Source organism: Aulonocara stuartgranti (assembly GCF_965226115.1).
Source record: "Aulonocara stuartgranti genome assembly, chromosome: 23".
NCBI lineage: Eukaryota > Metazoa > Chordata > Actinopteri > Cichliformes > Cichlidae > Aulonocara > Aulonocara stuartgranti.
In genome coordinates, this window is record NC_138958.1 from 44352399 (window position 1) to 44376527 (window position 24129).

Sequence of the window (24129 nt, forward strand, 5' to 3'; positions counted from 1 at the left end):
GAGGAGGCTCTAAAGGTAGCGCATTTAACACAAGTAATTTAATCAAGCACCTAAAATCCCAACACGACAACGAGTACAAAGAGTTTACCCACGCTTATTTACCCACACTTATTAGCACAGAGGAGCATAGCTGATGCTAAAGCAGTGGGACGGAAAATAGTTGGGCATTTTAAACATTCCGCCTTAGCCTACTCCCGCCTCGAGGACATTCAGGGACAGCTCAACCAGCCAATAAAGAGACTGCAGCAGGACATACAGACACGCTGGAAGAGCACGTATTACATGACATCAGTCCTATTTTTCCACATATTAATACATTTATGAATTTTGTGCAGGTATAAAGATCGCTTCTTCTCCAACACTGCTCCAGAGGCCAAGCTGCACCTGAAGCAGGAGCTTCTAGAGGTGAGGCAGAGGGGAGTCGGGCAGAAGCTGCAGAACCTCCTGCTAAACTGTTCCTCAAGGCCCAGGCTGCCGCTGGCAGCAGGTGCTGCCATTGAGCTCGACACATACCTCGGAGAGGCCCCAAGCCCTCGTGAAGACAGTCCTCTGAAGTACTGGGGTGTCAACAAAATCAGGTTCCCCACTTTGGCTAAAATAGCCTGTAAATAGCTCTCAGACCCATGTAGCAGTGTGGACAGTGAAAGGCTTTTTAGCTCAGTGTCACACATTATAGATGAAAACAGAAACAGTCTGACTGCTGATGATGCAGAAAAGCTACTTTTCTTAAAAAACCCTGCCACTCACTGTTTCTCTCCATTTAGTGAGTCATCTTAGACTTGATGTTAATACCTACCTCAGTTGCACTGACTGCCACAGTTCTATGTCAGTGGATGTTGTTAGTTTATTCACATATTGTGCACTAAATGGCAAAGATGTTTATTAATGCCCCTTGTGTTGTCCAAAGCGGCAGAGTTTAAAATAAACTGAAAAATACTTGAGTTGCACTGTCACTGTTTAAATTTTTTTTATAATTATTTATTCTGTAATATGTTGCATACAACATGCTTTTCATTTTAAATAAATGTTCTTAATTCCAAACCAGTCCCTTGTTTGTTTGTTGTTAAATTATAGGACTAAAGCTGTTACCTGTAAATTTAAATCATGTTTTTATTAAGTACTCGGTATCGGCGAGTACTGAAATGCAAGTACTCGTACTCGTTTCCAAAAAAGTGGTATCGGTGCATCCCTTATCTGAGGTAAACATTTTGCTTTTCATTTGACCCCTGACCTGTCTGCTGTAATGCAGGAGGCAGGTTTATGACCTATACTGCAGCCAGACGCCACAGGAAGCCTTCCTCCATGTTTTCTTTACAGTAATTGATTCAGCCAGTTTAAGTCTCCTTTGTTTTTGTGCATTAGATCACTGTGTGGGTTGTGTTGAGTGGTTATGTATTTGTAAGTAGCCATTATGACTTGACTAGTGGTGTTTATCTCTTTTAAGGGTCTAGTATCATCAGTTAATTAGTTTTTACACTTTGCAGGCACTTTGCTGTAAATACAACAACACTGCTGAAAACTCTAATTTAAATAATTACTACTGATGCACCTATCAAATAAACTAACATTTGCACAGGTGTTGAAATGCTGGACTCTTCCTCTCCTAAATCTGTGGCAGAGAAAAAATGCTGCAGGAGTGTTTTTTTTACATGATATGTAAGAAAAATAAGAAAAAGAAAGAAACCCTGTGATTTTAATGTGAATGCATTACTGACATCTTATCCAAACACACATTGTGCACACTACTTTATCCCTTATTACAACTGCAGCTTTTATTAGTGCATGTTCACGGGACTTCTGATTCTATAGGGTCTTGACAAAAGTCTCTGCAATCAATTGATTACAATCAAGTGATTCAATTGAAACATGGAAATCAGCATTTCACCATTTTATACTATACATACATGTTTTGCTTTCAAGACTGGACAGGAGTGGCATGTGGGCGGCATTGTAGAGTGTGTTGACAGGAGGAAAACTTACACGCTCAGTAAATCACCCCCGTCACTACCTAAACCTCAAAGTCTGTAAACAGGAAGTGCATCTGCATGAAAGCTTCTGTTTTATATGCAGACAGATGACCTTTTGATGTAAAACCTTTCTCTGTATCTAGAGAAACACTTTAACTATATATTCAACTATATAGTTTAACATTTGGTCCGTAACTATCATTTAAAAACAATAAAAAGGTTTAAAAGAATATACATAGGCGGCTATAAAGACTGCAGGTCAAACATCGTGCAGATACAGAAGGACCTCCTGGGGTCCAAAATGTCGCACTATTACAGAGCAATGCTTACAATAGTCTTGCATGGTTAGCCAGTTAGACAGATGCAAATGTTAAAGAGCTAAAACAGACATGTAAATAAAATACAACATCATGTTAGCAGCTTATTGGTATTAATGTCTCTTAAAGCTCTCCATGACCTAGCTGCATCTTAACTCTCTGAGCTGCCACAGTCTTATAAACCCACCCGCTGTCTCAGGTCAGCTGATCAGCTGTTCCTGAATGTTCCCAGGACTGAGCGTAAACTTAGAGGACATCGTGCTTTTGCTGCAGCATCTCTGAAACTGTGACACGATCTGCCTTTAGAGATTAGACAGGCTTCTTCTCTGCCTGTTCTTAAATCACTCCTGAAAACTCATCTCTTCACCCTGACCTTTGACACCTTGTAAGATGTTGGTTTTTAGTTTGAGTTTTTTAGTTTATTTTTGCTGTTTTATCTTGTTTTGAAATATAGGGCTGTTTACATTTTTTATGTATTATGTGTTTTATTTTTTTACTGTTATGTTTTATTCTATTGTTCTTAACTCATTTACTGTACAGCACTTTGGTTTTGTCCTGGGTTTTTTAAAGTGCTTTCTCAATAAAGATGGATTGGATTGGACTGGAAGATAAACACTTTAGTTTGCAGTACTGTGGTGAGTTCACAGTAAAGCACTGTGTTGGACTGGCGCACAGTGATTGTGGCGTTCATGGTCAGTGTTAGGTTACCTCAAGTACAGTGGATTCATTTGCATTTAAGCTGATGATGCTTCGATTAAGTCATCAAATTTCACCTTTATATCAGCTCTATAAGCCAATTCTCAGGATACTGTTAGTGTAGGAAATGGAAAGACAACCAAGATATCTGTGAAACGTCTGCTTACATCTTGAATTCAGCTCCGGCGTATGTGGTAAGTTGTTAATGAGTGACTTTAATTTATTATTTGTTCACATGTGGCTATACACTCTACTGAGAATAAGCATACTGTCATGATATGAGTGGATCTTCAAAATAGACATCGAAATAGGTCATGGAGAAAATAAGTATAAAAAGTAAAGATCTTATTAGGAATAATACTGTTTGGAGAATTATAACCATCATAAGCAACCGAATCATCTCAACACGTATTTGCTCAAAAATGTATTTATTACCACAAACATGTATTTAATTATCAACAAAAGGAAAATCAACAGTTTCTAGAACTCCAACAGGGGCAGGACTTGGAGGTACTGGGATTTCAGGAGGCAGCAGAATGGTACACTGGTCAGTGTCATTATTATTGACCTGTGATGGTGGATGGCCTTGGAGGGAGCTGAGAGGTAACTCAGACCTCTTGTCTTCAGGACACGTAAAGCAAACATACTCCTTCTCAGCAGCTGGAGACTTAGAGACATCCCAACTCATCAGCCTCATGCGTTTGGGCATCAAATGTTCCTCTTCATCATTAACAGAAAAAGCAGTAGAATACCTGCGCTTTCTGCAGAGACCTACCTCTGCAGTGGGTGGAGGTCTCGGAGGCAGAGGAACATCGCTAGGACACATGAAAAACATCACTTCATCATCCAGGGATGAACGATCGTTTTTCAAATCTGGATGCATGATCTTGTCAGTGTCCTTTGCATGAAAGCTGGCATCAGCAGGTGGAGGATCTGAAGAAACTGGAACATCAGAACTCATCAGTCTCATGCGTTTGGGCATCAAATGTTCCTCTTCATCATTAACAGAAAAAGCAGTAGAATATCTGCGCTTTCTGCAGAGACCTAACTCTGCAGTGGGTGGAGGTCTCGGAGGCAGAGGAACATCAGTAGGACACATGAAAAATGTCACTTCATCATCCAGGGATGAACGATCGTTTTTCAAATCTGGATGCATGATCTTGTCTGTGTCCTTTGCATGAAAGCTGGCATCAGCAGGTGGAGGAACTGAAGAAACTGGAACATCAGAACTCATCAGCCTCATGCGTTTGGGCATCAAATGTTCCTCTTCATCCTCCACAGAAAAAGCAGTAGAATATCTGCGCTTTCTGCAGAGACCTACCTCTGCAGTGGGTGGAGGCACTGGGATTTCAGGAGGCAGCAGAATGGTACACTGGTCAGTGTCATTATTATTGACCTGTGATGGTGGATGGCCTTGGAGGGAGCTGAGAGGTAACTCAGACCTCTTGTCTTCAGGACAAGTAAAGCAAACATACTCCTTCTCAGCAGCTGGAGACTTAGAGACATCCCAACTCATCAGCCTCATGCGTTTGGGCATCAAATGTTCCTCTTCATCATTAACAGAAAAAGCAGTAGAATACCTGCGCTTTCTGCAGAGACCTACCTCTGCAGTGGGTGGAGGTCTCGGAGGCAGAGGAACATCAGTAGGACACATGAAAAATGTCACTTCATCATCCAGGGATGAACGATCGTTTTTCAAATCTGGATGCATGATCTTGTCTGTGTCCTTCGACTGAAAGCTGGCATCAGCAGGTGGTGGACTTAGGAGCTCACATGCAGGTGCGCTGATAGGTCGGAACATGAAAGCGGGAACTTCATTGTCCAGAGCACAACGGTCTGCACTGGATGAGCGTGGGAGCTTCTCCTTTGCCTGTGGAGGAGGCAGACTTTGACTTTGTGTTGCAGAGGAACATTTAAGTCATCTGACGTTTTGCTCTGTTACATATTATTATTGTTGTTGTTGGATTTTTCTTTAAAAATTCACACGATTTAATGTTTAGAAACAGACACAGTGAAGGGTAACTTACCACAGCTCGAGCCATTTTAGGCGTCTGTCAAGGCAAAGACGCAGGATTTGGTTTCTCTGTGTAAGATTACAGGACAGTTGTCAGTTTCATTTTCAAGTCAGTTGGATAAATTCATATCAAACTTCTCAAACTGTATCATTAAAGCATTGTTTAGGTGGACAAATATGAAAGATATGAAGATAAAAACAGTAACAGCTGGCAATCAAGGGAAAACAACCTTACGAAAAAGGTCTTAATCATTATTGTTTTAAAGTAAATCTTTCAGTCCTTACTTCAGTGATTGTTTGAAGTCTCTGTGCTTGTTGTCAGTCGCAGATTTGTGTAAAATATTTGCAGTTTGTGAATAAAGTTTGCAGGAGCTCCAAAGTTTGTCTGTTCAATACCAAAGTAATGAGGAGACTGAGTACAGGTTTGGAATCCTCAGTGACAGAAGAATGCAGCAATGTTTGAATTTGAATTTGTTATTGTTTTATTAACAACAACTACCAGGATCATACCATAGCAACACAGTGATGCCCAATCAAATGTCAGGTACAAGGGATAGCCCACATACACATCCAACAGCACAGTAAAGCAATGGGCACCAATGCCACCAGTCAGGCCTTAAAAATACCTGAGTTATATAACAGCACACTGACAGTGTCTCATCCAAAAATATAAAATGTATAAATACAGTTAATATCATTTTTATTTAAATTTTATTTAATTCTCTTCATATAGTGCCAAACAGATGTCTCAAGTCGTCACTGTTACAACATAGATAAACATGAACATGAAATCCATTATTTAATTCTCTTCCATTCACTCCAGTTCAATTCAATAGCTATATAGATGGATAGACAGATACTGTATTATATACTATATTGATTCCAAATGGAGAATTAATGTGTTATATCACCAGGATAATGAATTCAAGTAGTACAATCTCCAATAAACAGACAACACAGTTCAAGTTCAAAGTGCAATATGTGCAGGATCCAGGCTTTATATTGTAAGATGCAAAATGTTTATATATACATAATATTGTTGAAAAAATAAAGAAAGTTAAAAATCAAAATAAGTTTATTGTCACTGTGGCTGATGTGATTGCAATATGAACCCGGAAGCAGACAAGGGAGAGATGGAACTGAATCTTAACAAAAAACAAACCATTTATTAGGTTGAAAAACACGAACACAAAACAAGGCCCAGCAAACAGGGGCGGAAACTAAAACTAAAACCTATACTGGGAATAACTCGGTATGACTATGACAACTATGACAAGAAAAACATGAACATGAATCCGAGGAGGTGCATGCGAGAAACTCTGATGAAAAAACATGAACATGAACATGGACCTAAACAGAATCAGGAGATAACCTGAAACCCGGAATAACGTGAACGGAGGAAAACGCACCAACACTGCCCAGAGGAAGACAGCGGACTTAAATACACAGAAGAGAAAGGAGGGAAGTGGAAACACAGCTGACACAAATGAACCTGACACCACAGGGGAAGCAAAATGAAACACACTGAACATGGAAACACAACCCTTTCATAATAAAAGACGAAACAAGGAGAGACGTGGACGTGTGATGGGCTGAGTTGCCAAATGGCTGGTAGGCTTTTAGCTAGGCTTTAGCTTCAGCCAAGTGGAAGCTAAATTGGCTAGTCATTCATATGTAAATTAGGTTGTTACCTGAGAATTCTGGAGGGGAGTGGGGGTGTGTGAATGATTGCTGATTTCTAACTGCCAACTGCCTCTTTGTTTGTCTGGGGGGGAGCTGCTAAAAGCGGTGAACTTCCTTTTGTGTTCGTCTTGATGCATTCTCAATCATCCAGGAAAATAAATCTCCAAAAGTCACCAACTTGGAGTGGTTAGTTTCCTGAGCCACAAGGAAACTTGTGTTTCAGTTTGCCATCTTAGGGAGAAGGAGGATCATCACAGTTTTGGTGGTTGTATAAACTAATAATTTGTTTTAATTAAAAAACTTTCCCTCTGTCATTTCCTGAGTGTTTCAAAATAAAAGTCCTCTCTTTCATGTTTTGAATGTGAGGCTGTTTCTGTGATGCCTTCAAATCTGTTTCAGTCTGCAGTTTTTTACAGTTCAGACCCAAAGTGACTCAAACATTTACTTAAAAGAGGTTTTTGTTCGTCTGGGTTTTCCTGCTCAGCAGCGCTAAACAGGCAAAAGCAGAAACACACAAACAGAAAGAAACAGGAAAATATGTGTTTCTGTGAACAATGCAGCAGCAAAATGAAAGACCAGGATTTATTTTTAATGACTGACCAGTGTTGGGTAAGTTACTTTAAATTAGTAACTTAGTTACATTACTAGTTACTTCTATCAAAAGTAACTCAGTTACTTCAAGTTACTCGTTACTTTCAAAGTAACTAGTTACTAGGGAAAGTAACTTTGGTTTTACTCAGAATTCTCTTGTTAATGTGTTGCTTCCATAACTTTGCCAGTCTTCTAGCTTGCTTACCTGCCACAAGTGCACTGTGCCACCTACCAATAGAAAGGAAAAGATAATGTGCATATTTCCACGAGAGAAATCCCACGCCTGGACCGCCGTTGACCGCCACCATGATTCTAGCCTACGTCACAGCATCATGTGCGCCTTTTACATCCAACACAAAAACTGCAGTCGTGGTGCTTTCGATTGTACTCAGAACTCGGAAATTCTGCCTTCTGAATAGGAAGATGTAGGTAACACCAGACTGCAGATGAGCTGCATACAGAGCTGGACTGGGACAAAAAAATCAGCCTGGGCATTGTGACTAGAGACCGGCCCACCATTATAGCAAAAATCCTAAAGCCTTTGAATGAAAACAAACGCTGTTGTGACAGTGATGCTCACTGTCTTGATGGTGTATATGCATCAATCTATCAATCGTTTGTTGTAAGATTCAGATAATTATTTTTTAAAAGCGAGACACTTTAAATGAGAATAAGATAGAAAAGTATTTCCTTGTGCCCCCCTCTCCCTGTTAATGCCCTACCTGGCCCCCCTGGCAAAACTTTGCTAGACCCGCCCCTGCACAGTTACCAGCTGTCAGCTACCTAAAAAAGGATCCTGGTGTTATTTGTCTCTCAGAAACAGTTCATAACTTCCCTTCAACTCATTCATGTCACCTAAAAGGTAAACCTGTTTCTCCATCACAGCTCTGATGATTCAGTAAGGACATCTCCTGGTTTCATCTTCATGTTTCCCTCTCACCACATAACCAAACCGACATCATGACCAGCAGCTTTTTTGCAGCTGTGGCTCCAGCAAACATCAGCTGATACTAGAAATTAATATGAAATAAATTCTAACAACAGCTGATCAAGCTTAAACGTGCTGCTGTTGTTTAACGTGAACTCCGCTGGTTTCCTCTTTCTGATGCAAAGTGGGAGATAAACAAACAAGAGAGACGATCAGCTGATCATTGATCAGTTTTCATGATTGAAGTAGAAACGGGAGAGGGAGGGGGAGAGAATGAAAGAAGAAGAGGCAGCTGTGCAGCAAAGACACAGAATAACTCCAGCTTTGTGCCTTTTTCATTGTAGCTGAATTACGGGACTAACTGTTCCTTTTCCCTCAATAAGAAATGCGTAATATTTTGTCTGAATACCAGATGAGACGGTTGGCAATTCTAATAACTTATGAACAAAATAAAGTTCAACATCATTAACTTCATAGCACCCACCCAGCTGTATAGAAACTCTGTCATGCTAGCTAGTATGCAGTACGGAAAAAGTCAGAATAACAAAAATAAACTCCACCTAAACTTGGTTTATATCTGACCCAGAGAGACTGCAGGTCATAACTTCTTACCTGAAGTTCAGTTCACACTTGGACCGGCGGCTGCCTCGGGTCTCTTTTCCTTCTGAGTCCCCTTTCCCTCCTCCACCTGCTGGCCTCCACCACTTGCTAATGTTACTGAATCTGTGGAAGCTCCGCGATAGCCACCACACGAAGTAACAAGTAACGAGCCTATCTAAATCCCAGTAACGACTAACGCGTTCCTGATTTTAGCATAATAACTAGTTACCGTGCTCGTTACCACAATAATAACGTAGTTACTGTAACACGTTACTTAATAACGCGTTAGTCCCAACACTGTGATTGACAAAAACATTAAATTCCAAGACTTGGTGAAGCTTAAAACAGCGCAAATAATGTATAAAGTCAGAAATAAATTGCTTCCCAAAGAAATCTGTAAATTGTTCATAGAAAGAGAAGGTGGGTATAACTTAAGAGAGAAATGGAATTTAAAAATACAAAGTGCTAGAACAACTTTAAGAACTATGTCAATCTCAATTGCAGGAGTTAAATTATGGAACAGTCTAACAGAAGAAATAAAAGACAGTCAAAACATAAAACAGTTTAAAGTAAAATATAAAAACCTAATTTTAAATAAGTATAAGAATGAAGAAAACGGGGTTAACCCAGGATGGTAATGTTGCTGGTAATGGTGTTGCGGTTCTTTTTTGGTTGTTTTTTTGTTTTTTTGTTTTGTTTTGGTTTGTTGTTTTTCCATAACTTGTGTATCTGCAAATATACACATTCTGTATTTTTCATATGAAAGAAACTATACTGTGGTGGGGCTTGCTAATTTCTTGTTTTTGATTTATGTATGTTATGTTTTGTTTTACTTCATATGTTTATATGTTTCATATGTTGTTTGTTTAATTTAAGACAAAAAAAAATTAAATGAATGAGAGGTAAAACTTGAGGGGGTAGGGACAAATAAGTAAATACTTCAGCCTACTCCTTTTCAAACAAATAATGGAATGATATTTTGTAATGATTGTGAAGGCACATGTTTGAAATGTTTGAAATAAAAATGAACTGAACTGAACTGAACTGAAATGATCATGTTTATTTTCACATAAATGTTCCATCGGTCCTTCTTTTACAATAAGTTTAGAAATGAAAAATACTAATAACACACCAGGAAAAAGCCAACAGCACGAGTCCTGAAAGGCTTAAAGAGAAAATAAACGCACAAAGAATGAAACAAAAAGGCACAAAACCTCAAAACAAGAGTGAATTAAATCTGAGCGACACACAAAGATGCTAAAAGCCCCAAACATGAACCTGTGAGGTCATTAATACCTGTGTGTGTGCATGTTTACATGTCTTTGTGGGGACCAAAATGCCCGTCCCCACAAGTTTGAAGACATTTTTGAGACTCAGAATGTGGTTTTAGTGTCAGGGACAGTCAGGTCAGGGTTAGGCATTCAGTCTTAATGGTTAGAGTAAAAGGCTGAGGAGAGCATGATGTCAAATAGATGTCCCCACAAGGATATGAAAACACAACCGTGTGTGTGTGTTACTGTGAATTTGTGAGACAAGTGAAGATTTCAGAATCAGTGAGAAATGTTTCACTTCCTGTTGGTGAAGAAGAGCAGACTCCTCTTCAGCCACAGAAATGAAGAAGCTTTTATTTTGTCAGCCTGACAAACACGAGCTCAGCCACGAGCAGAGGCGACCCTGCAGAGGTGAAGGTCACAGTCAGAATCAGCGCCAGAGAACCGCACAAGGACGGCCTCATTGGTCACGGCTGAGTTCATTATGTGATGGTAACAAGCTGATTATTACAGAACAGGAAACACACGTCTGCTCATCAAACACCAGCTGCTGCTGCTTTTATCAGTCTGACAACAAAACCTCACAAGAAAGAAGTTTTTGTGAGTTTGCAGCGTTCCTCTAAACTGAAAACTAAAACAGACTGAAAATGGGAACACGCACCCACACTCGAGAGTCAGGCAGCTTAAATGTGTTTGTCTTCATCTGTAGTTACGTTTCATTGGCTGGAAATGTGCTAACTGGAATCCTTCATGAGTCCAGATGAACAAAAACAAGTGTTTACTGCTCCACGCTGCACGAATCTGAATCAAAATCACTCAGACGCGCCCACGTAGGCATTCCACTAAAACCATGTGACCACCTTCACCTTTAAACCTGTCGTGAATATAAATTTAGACTTTTCACTTTATTTTGAAAGAACAGATTTGCAGGAAGTGCGGCTGCTGCAGAAACTCTTCACTTTTCACTGGCTTTAATCTTGAAGGTTTCTCCAGATGTGGAACTTTCATGCTAAACATTCAACATCTGACGACCGTCTCCGTGTAAAACACTGACAAACTCAAACTTTATACGGTAACTGACAGATTTATTCCTCCATTTTCAGGCATTTCACAATGAACTTGGATTAGTTTGATGATTTTATTCACGTTGGTGAATAAAACCAGCCAAGAGGCTGATTCCTGCAGAGGAGGAGGCAGAGTGGAGGAATCTGCAGGTTCTGTCTCTAACACACAACCAGAGCTTCAATCATAACGAGCACATAATAAAACCATGATCCCCCCTGATCGACTCTTTTAGCCTGTTTCCTCTGGATCGAACAGGATCTAACAAACCCCAGCTTCTGCTGGGACACTGGTCAGCATGGGAGGAAAAAGATGGCTGCCGTGTTGCCGTTTCCTGTCTTACACCAGCGTTATACTTCCTGTATCTGTGGGTCTGAGTTTTTAATCAGAGGATGAAGTTAAAGCTTTCAGTCTGCTCTACAACCCACCACCTATCCACACGTCTGCTAAGTGGACTGGAAATCAGTAAAACTTCTACCAGACTTTAGTAAATATTGCATTAAGATGAGCAGACAGATTTTAATCTCAGCATCGTGCACACAGATTTTTCAGGACACTGGAAGAGTTCCTGCCGTGGATTTAGATGTTAGTGTTGTGTGGATGATCCCATTCTGTGATCTTTGTGTTACTAACACTGATGACACCACCGTTATTGGACTCATCTCGGACGGGGATGAGTCTGCCTACAGGAGGGAGGTTGAACGTCTGGTGTCCTGGTGCAGCCACAACAACCTGGTGCTGAATGCCCAGAAGACAGTGGAGATTATTGTGGACTTCAGGACGCACACAGCTCCACTCCCCCCCATCATCCTGACTGACACCCCCATCACCTCTGTGGACTCATTCCGCTTCCTGGGTACCACCATCACCCAGGACCTGAAGTGGGAGCCCACCATCACCTCCGTCATTAAGAAAGCCCAGCAGAGGATGTACTTCCTGAGGCAGCTGAAGAAATTCAACCTGCCAACACGGACGATGATGCAGTTCTACACTGCAATCATTGAGTCCATCCTCACCTCCTCCATCACCGTGTGGTACGCTGGAGCCACTATCAGGGACAAACAGAGACTGCAGCGTGTTGTGCGCTCTGCTGAGAAGGTGATTGGCTGCAGACTCCCATCTCTGCAGGACCTGTACACCTCCAGGACACTGGGGCGTGCAGCTCGGATCTCAGCTGACCCTTCTCACCCTGGACACAGTCTGTTTGACCTGCTCCCCTCAGGCAGGAGGCTCCGGTCCATTCGCACCAGAACCTCTCGCCATAAGAACAGTTTCTTCCCCTCTGCTGTCGGACACATGAACAATAACCGTATGACTGTTCCCACCACTAACACCCTACGCTGTGTTCACTGCATCATTCCATGTTTGGCACTGATCACCACCTGCACTCATGTATATATCATGTATATATCTATCTACTTAGCACTTTTAATTCTTATTCTTATTTTTATTTTCATGTCTATTTAAGCGTAATTTATGACACTATGTTTGCACTGAAGCACCGCAGCAATTTCCTAATGTTGTAAACCTGCTCAACATTTGGCAATAAAACCCTTTCTGATTCTGATTCTGATGCTTTTACACTTTAGGACCCTCGAGACCTCTGCTGCTCAGCTGTCCTGATCGCTGCCTCCACTTTAACCAGAGGCTGTAACCTCTGATCATTTCACCTGCACCGGCAGTAAAACTCTTCTCCAGAACCAAACGTGCCATAAACCCATCACAGCTTCATCATCAGCTCAGTCTCAGCAACATGCAGACGACCGAGCAGCAGAAACTCTGCAGGGAACGTCTGAAGTCTGTTCTTCAGTTTTCCCAGCTCACTGTTTATTGAACATGAGACAGAAAAATAACTTCACCTTTAATGTGAAACTTTTATCGCCTGTGACATGTTTGCAGGAAGTTTACATGCTGTGATTTAGTGTCACATCCATAAATATCACACAAGGTAAAAACTACAAGTCCCAGCATCCTCTGTGTTTAGGGAGGAGCAGTGAAAGTGAAAGTGTTGATCCTCCGTTCAGAGCAGCAGGAGGAGGAAGGTGGAGCTGATGCAGGTGAGTGTTAACATGAATATGTTTCTTCTTATGACATAAAATAATTCCACGCTGTTCGTGTCTGTGGGTGAAACGTGAGGCCGGTCGGCTCCTCTGAGCGCTGGTTTCCTGTAAGTAGAGAGGAAGTGAGTTTAGCTGAGAGAGCAGGAGGAGAGTGAGAGCTGTGCTGAGGCAGCTGAGTGTTAACACCGCTCTGACATTACTGTGTCTCTGTGGCGGGAACAACAGGCTCCGTCAGTGGAGGCAAAAATAATCAGACTTTGGTTTTTCAAAGGAAACTACTTTATGTTGGGAGAAGCCGCGCGCTCATTGGATAAGGGCTTGTCAATCTCAAGTTATTAGCCAATGAGCGCGCAGGTTCACAGTAAGACCCGCCCTTATCACGACGGGTTTTAAAACTAAAATGGCGACAGAAACTCTGTGAGTGGAGTTCACTTTATGAAAGTGCGACGTTTGAGCCACTTCCTGTTCTCAGTCCCGGCGTCCTGATCACCGAGGTTTCTGTTGCTCTGATATCTGATATTGATTATATCGGTAAACAGGCTGTAGGCAGAAACATCAGGTCTGATCTGAAAATCCCTTCAGAAACAAACTTTAAAGAGTTTTATGTCCGTGTGAGGCCGCACGCTGATTGGATAACCACCTGTCAGTCTCAGGGTATTAGCCAATGAGCGCGCAGATTCACAGTAAGACCTTATCACAGCATTTTTTTTAAAACTAAAACATCGACAGTAAAACTGTAACGTGTCCTGTGATCTATAAACACTCTGTGATGAATAATCTGAAGTCATTTTGAGCCTGACAGTAGTTTCCTGTCACAGAGCAGAAGCTGCAGGCAGTTTTTGGCACCTTTATATTTAATTTATTCCAAAATAAATCAATAAAGGTAGAAAAGAACTCTCAGTGACATTAAAAATCTATTTTTAAAGACAGATGTGACCAAGTGCAACAAATATAAGATGAGATGTTTACAGATATTTGAAGTATTGATCATATGTAGAACACAGAGCAGGTCCAATAACAGAGTCATGCTGCTCACAAACAGCAGTTTGGTTTCATGAGCTCACTTCCTGCAGTGATCCTCAGCTTCTCTCCAAAGGAGCCGTAACATGTGGGCTCCTCACCATGATGATGATCCCAAACACACTGAGTTCCTTCATCCACCTGATCATGTACTTATTAAATAATGTGATGGTTTTGGTGTTTTTTAAAGACTTTGAGCCTCTAAAATAACTGGTTTGGACTTTAGGGCCAAAGCTCCAACATTAGAAAGCCGTCAGTGTGATGCTTCCAGTACAACAGCACCTCTGAGTGTGTGTGTTTACCTCTCAGACTAACTCCACCCTGACATCAAGAAGATGGAGGAAGAGGACGGAGCAGCATCTGCAGCATCCAGCTGTGTGTCTGTGAGGAGTGACGGAGTTACACAAACACCTCCACCTTACAGTCATGGACCTGCAGCAATAATGTAAGAACACTACTAACTTTATTAGTCATTTCAACATAACCATGACAGAATCATTGATCTGTGATTGGTTCAAACTGTTTGATCTGAGTTTGCTTTTTATTGACTTGTTTTCTTGCTAAGATCTGAACTCGGTAAGTTTAAGTGAAGTCAGTGCAGCAGAATCAGAGAGAAGAGCTGAGAACAAACTGAGTTCATTCAGAGACAGAAAAAACCGCTGATGATTGGCTGACCTGTCAGCGTTATGAGGCAGACACAATATCACAGAGGGATCAGCTGATCATATGGCTGTCAGAGAGAACTGATCAGTTATTGATGTTTGTGTTTGCAGAGGTCAGAGGTCACAGTCTCCAGTATCCAGCTGTGTGTCTGTGAGGAGTGACTGGTCCAAAGAAATACTTCCTCCAAACTTCAGTAATGAACCTGCAGCAACAATGTTCTTCAATCATGGAGCTCAGCTGACCATGTAAGAGAGCTGCTGACTCAGAGTTCAAAGGTTGTTTCTATAAATGTTCTGCCAGTGACATCATAACTTAACCTAACACTGGTCTGTGTATGAAGTATCATTTAGTGGCAGTTGTTAAAGTTGTATAATGATGATGCTAGTTTGGGGTGTATTTTCCTGCTGATGCAAATGCATCTACTTTGCCCTTTGTCTGGTGCTTTGGACAAAGACGTCCAATGAAACTCAGAACAACACAGTTTGCACCACCAGCAGGCAGAGGAAGTGGCTGACATCCAGAAATCCTACCAGTGGCTGAACAAAGCTGGACTGAAAGACAGCACAGAGGCACTAATCATGGCAGCACAGGAACAAGCTCCGAGCACAAGACCCATAGAGCCCGGGGTCTACATGGCTCTTTTTGGGGGGGTTGTGTTGTATTAATAGTGACTTTGTTTCTTTGGACCTGACCAAAATCTTTTGTTTTTCAGTTCAGTTGCAACATTGACTAACACTAATGCAGGGGTCGGCAACCTGCGGCTCTTTAGTCCTTACAGTGCGGCTCCTCGTGGTTTGGGAAAATAAATTAGAAGTATTTAGCTGAAGTGTATTTTATTTATGTTCTTTTTTAACTTGTAGTTCTAAATTGGAAGATTATTGTGATATTGAAATATAAAAAGAAAATTATATTTTTTATTTTTTCATCGTTCAAATAAGCGTCACACTCGTGGAAGCCGGTGTACCCGCCGAAACGCCGTGCATTTATCGAGACTTTCAACCCCAGGTAGGCCAATTATGGATCTTCGGATCCACATTATGTCAGCAGCTGTTCTCCACCGTGAACTATGTTAAAAACAAACACCGCTCACGCCTCACAGACGACAGCTTACAGTCCTGTAAAGATGAAAGTGACTTCGTACAGCCCCGACCTGCAGACGCTGTGCGCAGAGGTTCAGGAGCAGAAGTCCCGTTGTAAACATATCACGGCAGACCCGACGATGTTTGCATGAACACGCTTTTCAGCTTCTCTTTATTGACCACTTTTCACACACGGTTGCTGTACGCACACAGCCGGCTGTAGCTTTGCAGCTCACAGCCCGACACACACCAACACAACAGCACAGACGTTAAGGCGGCGAGGCGTGATTGCGGGTGCCGCTCAGGTGCGTCCGCCTCCCCTGCAGCGGCGCTGCAGACCACGCCCCGCCACACACATTAACCAGGTAAAATACATATTTAGGCAGAATTTTGCAAATATCTATTTTTCATCTTTCAGCAGCATAGAGCTTTTTTTCCAATTATTTTTTAAAAGTCAGGTCAAGGCTCCAAAAGCCCAAAGGAGATATAAGGGTGGCGGCTCACAGCAGCTTTTGTTTGCTACATCATTTTAGTTCAGCTGGGTGTCTTTCCTTTGGTTATATTTCTTTAAGAGTTCAAATGTGTTCATTACATAAATAACATGTAATTTTCTCTGTAGCACTTCATGGATTTCATAAGCAACACACCTTAGTTGTTCACACAAAGCATAAAGGTAAAAAACAGTATATACAGTGTTATCTTCATTCTAGATGTCAAAAAGTATTTGTGGCTCCCAGTGTTTTCTTTTGCGTGGAAATGGCTCCAAATGGCTCTTTGGGTCCTGAAGGTTGCTGACCCCTGACCTAATGGTATATTTTTTTAGCTGGATCGTTCTATAAAAACATGAATCAACTCTGAGAAAAGTTTCCACCTGACCTGTTGAATGTTATTGAAGCCAGAAGTTTGCCTTCATACTGTGTTTCTTGCATGCCTTTTGTGGTGTACTAATTGATGTGAAATGAATGTGTTTGCAGAGGTCAGAGGTCACAGTCTCCAGCATCCAGTTGTGTGTCTGTGAGGAGTGACTGGTCCAGAGAAATACTTCCTCCAGTCTTCAGTGATGAACCTGCAGCAACAATGTTCTTCAATCATGGAGCTCAGCTGACCATGTAAGAGAGCTGCTGACTCAGAGTTCAAAGGTTGTTTCTATAAATGCTCTACCAGTGACATCATAACTTAACCTAACACTGGTCTGTGTATGAAGTATCATTTAGTGGCAGTTGTTAAAGTTGTATAATGATGATGCTAGTTTGGGGTGTATTTTCCTGCTGATGCAAATGCATCTACTTTGCCCTTTGTCTGGTGCTTTGGACAAAGACGTCCAATGAAACTCAGAACAACACAGTTTGCACCACCAGCAGGCAGAGGAAGTGGCTGACATCCAGAAATCCTACCAGTGGCTGAACAAAGCTGGACTGAAAGACAGCACAGAGGCACTAATCATGGCAGCACAGGAACAAGCTCCGAGCACAAGACCCATAGAGCCCGGGGTCTACATGGCTCTTTTTGGGGGGGTTGTGTTGTATTAATAGTGACTTTGTTTCTTTGGACCTGACCAAAATCTTTTGTTTTTCAGTTCAGTTGCAACATTGACTAACACTAATGCAGGGGTCGGCAACCTGCGGCTCTTTAGTCCTTACAGTGCGGCTCCTCGTGGTTTGGGAAAATAAATTAGAAGTATTTAGCTGAAGTGTATTTTATTTATGTTCTTTTTTAACTTGTAGTTCTAAATTGGAAGATTATTGTGATATTGAGATATAAAAATAAAATTATATTTTTTTATTTTTTCATCGTTCAAATAAGCGTCACACTCGTGGAAGCCGGTGTACCCGCCGAAACGCCGTGCATTTATCGAGACTTTCAGCCCCAGGTAGGCCAATTATGGATCTTCGGATCCACATTATGTCAGCGGCTGTTCTCCACCGTGAACTATGTTAAAAACAAACACCGCTCACGCCTCACAGACGACAGCTTACAGTCCTGTAAAGATGAAAGTGACTTCGTACAGCCCCGACCTGCAGACGCTGTGCGCAGAGGTTCAGGAGCAGAAGTCCCGTTGTAAACATATCACGGCAGACCCGACGATGTTTGCATGAACACGCTTTTCAGCTTCTCTTTATTGACCACTTTTCACACACGGTTGCTGTACGCACACAGCCGGCTGTAGCTTTGCAGCTCACAGCCCGACACACAACAGCACAGACGTTAAGGCGGCGAGGCGTGATTGCGGGTGCCGCTCAGGTGCGTCCGCCTCCCCTGCAGCGGCGCTGCAGACCACGCCCCGCCACACACATTAACCAGGTAAAATACATATTTAGGCAGAATTTTGCAACTATCTATTTTTCATCTTTCAGCAGCATAGAGCTTTTTTTCCAATTGTTTTTTAAAAGTCAGGTCAAGGCTCCAAAAGCCCAAAGGAGATATAAGGGTGGCGGCTCACAGCAGCTTTTGTTTGCTACATCATTTTAGTTCAGCTGGGTGTCTTTCCTTTTGTTATATTTCTTTAAGAGTTCAAATGTGTTCATTACATAAATAACATGTAATTTTCTCTGTAGCACTTCATGGATTTCATAAGCAACACACCTTAGTTGTTCACACAAAGCATAAAGGTAAAAAACAGTATATACAGTGTTATCTTCATTCTAGATGTCAAAAAGTATTTGTGGCTCCCAGTGTTTTCTTTTGCGTGGAAACTGGCTCCAAATGGCTCTTTGGGTCCTGAAGGTTGCTGACCCCTGACCTAATGGTATATTTTTTTAGCTGGATCGTTCTATAAAAACATGAATCAACTCTGAGAAAAGTTTCCACCTGACCTGTTGAATGTTATTGAAGACAGAAGTTTGCCTTCATACTGTGTTTCTTGCATGCCTTTTGTGGTGTACTAATTGATGTGAAATGAATGCAATGTGGTTGTGTTTGCAGAGGTCAGAGGTCACAGTCTCCAGCATCCAGCTGTGTGTCTGTGAGGAGTGACCGGTCCAAAGGAATAGATCCTCCAGACTTCAGTCATGAACCTGCAGCAACAATGTTCTTCAATCATGGAGCTCAGCTGACCATGTAAGAGAGCTGCTGAGTCAGAGTTCAAAGGTTGTTTCTATAAATGTGTTCTACCAGTGACATCATAAATGATTCCTAATGGTGGTCCGGGTACGATAATGCTAGTATCAATCGTAGTAGTAATGCAATCCAAGGTAATGATTTCTTCTCTGTTGCTGTGAACGTCTCTGCAGCCGTCTGTACTCTAATCTGAGACAACTATTACTGACAGAAACCATCACATCATCCAGTTTGTGTGTTTGCAGCTGCTTAAAAGATTTTAAACAGAGATTAATCAGTAATTCATGTGATGTGTTTGTGTTTGCAGAGGTCAGAGGTCACAGTCTCCAGCATCCAGCTGTGTGTCTGTGAGGAGTGACTGGTCCAGAAACAAACCTCCAGTCTTCAGTCATGAACCTGCAGCAACAATGTTCTTCAATCATGGAGCTCAGCTGACCATGTAAGAGAGCTGCTGACTCATTTACGGGTGTTTGAAATTCTGTGACCACTTTGTAATTTTAGTTTATATTTTAAAGTGTTTTTATTTGTAGTTGCCTGTATTTTTATTACACTGTGTGTAACGTGGTGGTTTGTGCTGTTTGGGATTGTTTTGGTGTATTTGTGTCAGAACATCAGATAAATGATTTCATCACATTTTAAAAGAAAGTATCAGGATAATAATCTGAACTGAGTCATCAGAAATAGAAAGATGGTCTCAACAGGCCACTGAGCTGATCTCCAAAGAAATGCAGAAGATTGAAGAGTCCGAGGCTGTTTATTTGTCACAGGCATCGTCATACACGTACAACACAGTGAAATGTGCTGAGCTGCTCCTGTGACTGGACAAAACATTAGAAACAATCATTAAATGAAATAATGAAACATTGTGCAGATGTAATGTTAAAGTGCTTTGTGCCACATTAGCACAGCATGTACTGACAGAGCAGTGCAAGCAGAACAAAGCAAATGAGCAAAGTGATGTAAACAGAGTAACTGAACAGAGTGAGCAGAGTAATATCAGCAGTAATGAAGCAGCAGGATCAGTGTAGCAGCGTGTGACGTCATAATGAATCAGGTATGATCTGAAATATGACAGTGAGACAAGAACATGATGTAAGGTCCTGTTTAAACCCTGATGGTGATGCTATGAGGGGAGCATGTTCTGATTTAGGACTTGGATGGTCTGAGGATAGAAGCTCCTCTCTGTTTGTGTCCTGATGGTGCAGAAGCTTCTGCCTGATTGGCTCTGTGATGAAGGCTTTTACTGTGGAGTTTGTAGGCTGATCACTCTGTGTTTAATAAGACAGGCAGGAACAGCAAAGGAAACTTGGATTCTGAACTCAAACACAAGTTTCTCCACTTTGACTTTTCTCTGTGACCATCAGAGCTTCTGCACAGTGTCATCAAATCTGGATGTTTGTCACTGACAGTCAATGATTTTAGTGATAAAGAAATGTGTTCTGTGTGGTGTCTGTGAGGAGCAGCAGCTGTCCTGCTGTGCTTTGTGTCAGGACGTCCTGAAGGATCCAGTCTCTACCAGCTGTGGACACTGGTTCTGCAGACAGTGCATCTCCTCATACTGGGACCAGTCTGCTTCATCAGGAGACTGGTCCTGTCCCCAGTGTGGAGAAAGATCCAGAACCAGAGCTGGACTGCAGACAGCCAGTCAGAGCAGCTGTGTACAAAGTAAGACTGAACATCTGTCTGCTGATGGACTCATTTCTGAAAACTGGACTTCTTGTTGTTGTTCAGACATTGAAGAGTTTTCTTTCTGTTTTTCTTTCAGCAGATGTTGGTCTGCAGGAGGTTTTAGATGAACATAAGATCAGTCTGAGGAGGAGATGTGAACGTGTGACTGAAGGAAGTGATGAAACAGGAAGTAGAACCCTCCTCAACAGGATCTACACTGAGCTCTACATCACAGAGGGACAGAGTGAAGAGGTTCATAGCCAACATGAGGTGAGGCAGCTGGAGACAGCTTCCAAGATGGACGCCCTCCATGACACTCCAATCAGGTGCCAGGACATCTTTAAAGCCTTACCTGACCAACAGAGAGCCATCAGAGTGGTTCTGACCAACGGCGTGGCTGGTGTTGGAAAAACCTTCTCAGTGCAGAAGTTCACTCTGGACTGGGCAGAGGGCTTGGAGAACCAACATGTCAGTGTGGTGGTTCTGCTTTCATTCAGGGAGCTGAACCTGATCAGAGATGAGCAGTACAGTCTTCTGGAGCTGCTCCATGTTTTCCATCCAACACTACAGAAGGTCACAGCAGAGAAGCTGGCTGTCTCTCAGCTTTTGTTCATCTTTGACGGCCTGGATGAAAGCAGACTTTCATTGGATTTCACCAACAGGAAGCTGCTGTCTGATGTCACACAGAAGTCATCAGTCAGCCAGCTGCTGACAAACCTCATCCAGGGGAATCTGCTTCCCTCGGCTCTCGTCTGGATAACTTCCCGACCTGCAGCAGCCAATCAGATCCCTCCTACATGTGTTGACAGGCTAACAGAAGTACGAGGCTTCACTGACGCCCAGAAGGAGGAGTACTTCAGGAGGAGATTCAGTGATGAAGAGCTGTCCAGCAGAATCATCTCCCACATGAAGACATCCAGGAGCCTCCACATCATGTGTAGTATCCCAGTCTTCTGCTGGATCACTGCTACAGTTCTGGAGCACATGTTGACTACAGAGCAGAGAGGAGAGCTGCCCAAGACCCTGACTGACATGTACTCACACTTCCTGCTGGTTCAGACAAAGAGGAAGAAGAACAAGTACCACGAGGGACATGAGATGAGTCCACAGGAGCTGACGGAGGCTGACAGGGAAGTTCTTCTGAAGCTGGGGAGGCTGGCGTTTGAACATCTGGAGAAAGGAAACATCATGTCTACCAAGAAGACCTGGAGCAGTGTGGTCTGGATGTGACAGAGGCCTCGGTGTACTCAGGAGTTTGTACAGAGATCTTCAAAAGAGAGTGTGTGATCTTCCAGAAACCAGTCTACTGCTTTGTTCATCTGAGCATCCAGGAGTTTCTGGCTGCAGTCTACATGTTCCACTGTTTCATCAACAGGAAGTCAGAGGTGCTGAAGAACTTCTTGGGAAAAAAATACAGAGAGTCATCTCTGGATGATTTTTTGATGGAAACACTAACAAAATCCTTCAGGAGTAAAAATGGTCGTCTGGACCTGTTTGTTCGCTTCCTTCATGGCCTCTGTCTGGAGTCCAACCAGAGACTCTTAGGAGGTCTGCTGGGTCAGACAGAGAACAGTCCAGAAACCATCCAGAGTGTCATCAAGAACCTGAAGAATAACAAGAAGCTTAAAATCTCTCCTGACAGAAGCATCAACATCTTCCACTGTCTGATGGAGATTAACGACCTCTCAGTACATCAGGAGATCCAAGAGTTCCTGAAGTCAGAGAACAGATCAAAGAAGAAACTCACTATGATCCAGTGCTCAGCTCTGGCCTTCATGCTGCAGATGTCAGAGGAGGTTCTGGATGAGTTGGACCTGCAGAAGTACAACACATCAGCAGAGGGACGACAGAGACTGATTCCAGCTGTGAGGAACTGCAGAAAGGCTCGGTGAGTCCAAGATTTGTTATTCAGAAATGCAGAAGCTGGAGGATGTTTGGTCATTTGTTCTGACACAAGCTGTTGTGTAATATTTTTGAAAGAGTTTCCAAAACCAAATTTGTGTAAAGTTGGAAATAAACATTTCCAGTTAACTCTGTCAAACGTTTTTTCTGCATCTAAAGAAAATATTGTAGTTTCGATGTTTTTACTGCATGAGTAGTCTATGAAACTAAGTAATCTACGTGTATTTGTTGATGAGTGCCGACCTTTTATGAAACCAGTTTGGTCAGGATGAATTAAGAGGGGGGTTATTTTCTCCAGTCTCTTTGAGAGAGCTTTGCAGATTATTTTAAGGTCTACATTTATAAGTGATATTGGACGATAGCTTGAGGGATGTACAGGGTCTTTGCCTGGTTTTAGCAGGAGACTAATGTTTGCAGAATTCATATTTGATGGAAGTCTGCCCTTTTCTTTGATTTCCAACAACGTTCTGTAAAAAACTGGTGCCAGAATCGTCCAGAATTCTTTGTAGAATTCTGCCATCTGGACCTGGAGCCTTATTATTGGGCATACTTATCAGGGCTTCCTGGAGTTCACCCGGTGTCACCTGGTGAATCCACTGACATTGCTTGACTGTCTAGTAATTTTGGAAGAGTTACGCTGTCAAGAAACTAATAAATGTCTTTTTTTAGACGCGTTTATTTGTGGTGAATATAAAGTTTCATAGAAATCCCTAAAAATGTTGTTCATTCTTTCAGGTCATACATTGTGTTCCCAGATCATCTTTAACAGCACATATAGTTGTTTTTTCTTTATTTATTTTTAACTGGTTAGCTAAAAATCAACCAAATTTGTTACTGTGTTCAAATTTTTGGGGTATTTTGTTCAGTATTTCCTAAGTCCACTCTTTTTTAAAAATATTTAACAAAGTCTTCATCTCAGTGTCTGAGATGTCACTCAGCAGTGAGCTGCTGACCAAAAAATAATCCAGGCGAGAGTAGGAGTGATGGACATGTGAGAAGAAAGTACAGTCGTGGCCAAAAAGTTTTGAGAATGACACAAATATTAGTTTTCACAAAGTTTGCTGCTAAACTGCTTTTAGATCTTTGTTTCAGTTGTGTCTGTGATGTACTGAAATATAATGACAAGCACTTCATACGTTTCAAAGGCTTTTATTGACAATTACATGACATTTATGCAAACAGTCAGTATTTGCAGTGTTGGCCCTTCTTTTTCAGGACCTCTGCAATTCGACTGGGCGTGCTCTCAGTCAAATCCTGACTGACAGCAACCCATTCTGTCATAATCACTTCTTGGAGTTTGTCAGAATTAGTGGGTTTTTGTTTCCTCCACCCGCCTCTTGAGGATTGACCACAAATTCTCAATTGGATTAAGATCTGGGGACCTGGTCCCCGAGCCAGTTATCACTTTTGCCTTATGGCACGGTGCTGTGGAACGCCAGGACTGCCATAATGAAATAATTAAATACACCATTAAATAATTAATTAAATGTGGCAATAATTAATTAAAATTGGAAATAATTAAATAAATATTTACAACACATTTAAATAAGT

The 24129-nt window shown here is 41.9% G+C and overlaps 2 protein-coding genes across 2 annotated transcripts in view; both read left to right on the forward strand.

The window, feature by feature from the left end:
• The window catches only part of LOC309701496 (NLR family CARD domain-containing protein 3-like), a 391901-nt gene that overhangs the window by 191908 nt on the left and 175864 nt on the right, over positions 1-24129 (forward strand). The window lies entirely within an intron of this gene.
• LOC309700194 (uncharacterized protein) lies at positions 13154-19451 on the forward strand (the record flags this gene model as incomplete). Its single annotated transcript, XM_082523642.1, has 4 exons — positions 13154-13186; positions 14519-14654; positions 18874-19008; positions 19316-19451. Exons 2-4 carry the CDS (start codon positions 14545-14547, stop codon positions 19449-19451), a joined length of 381 nt encoding a protein of 126 aa, XP_082379768.1. The 5' UTR covers positions 13154-13186; positions 14519-14544.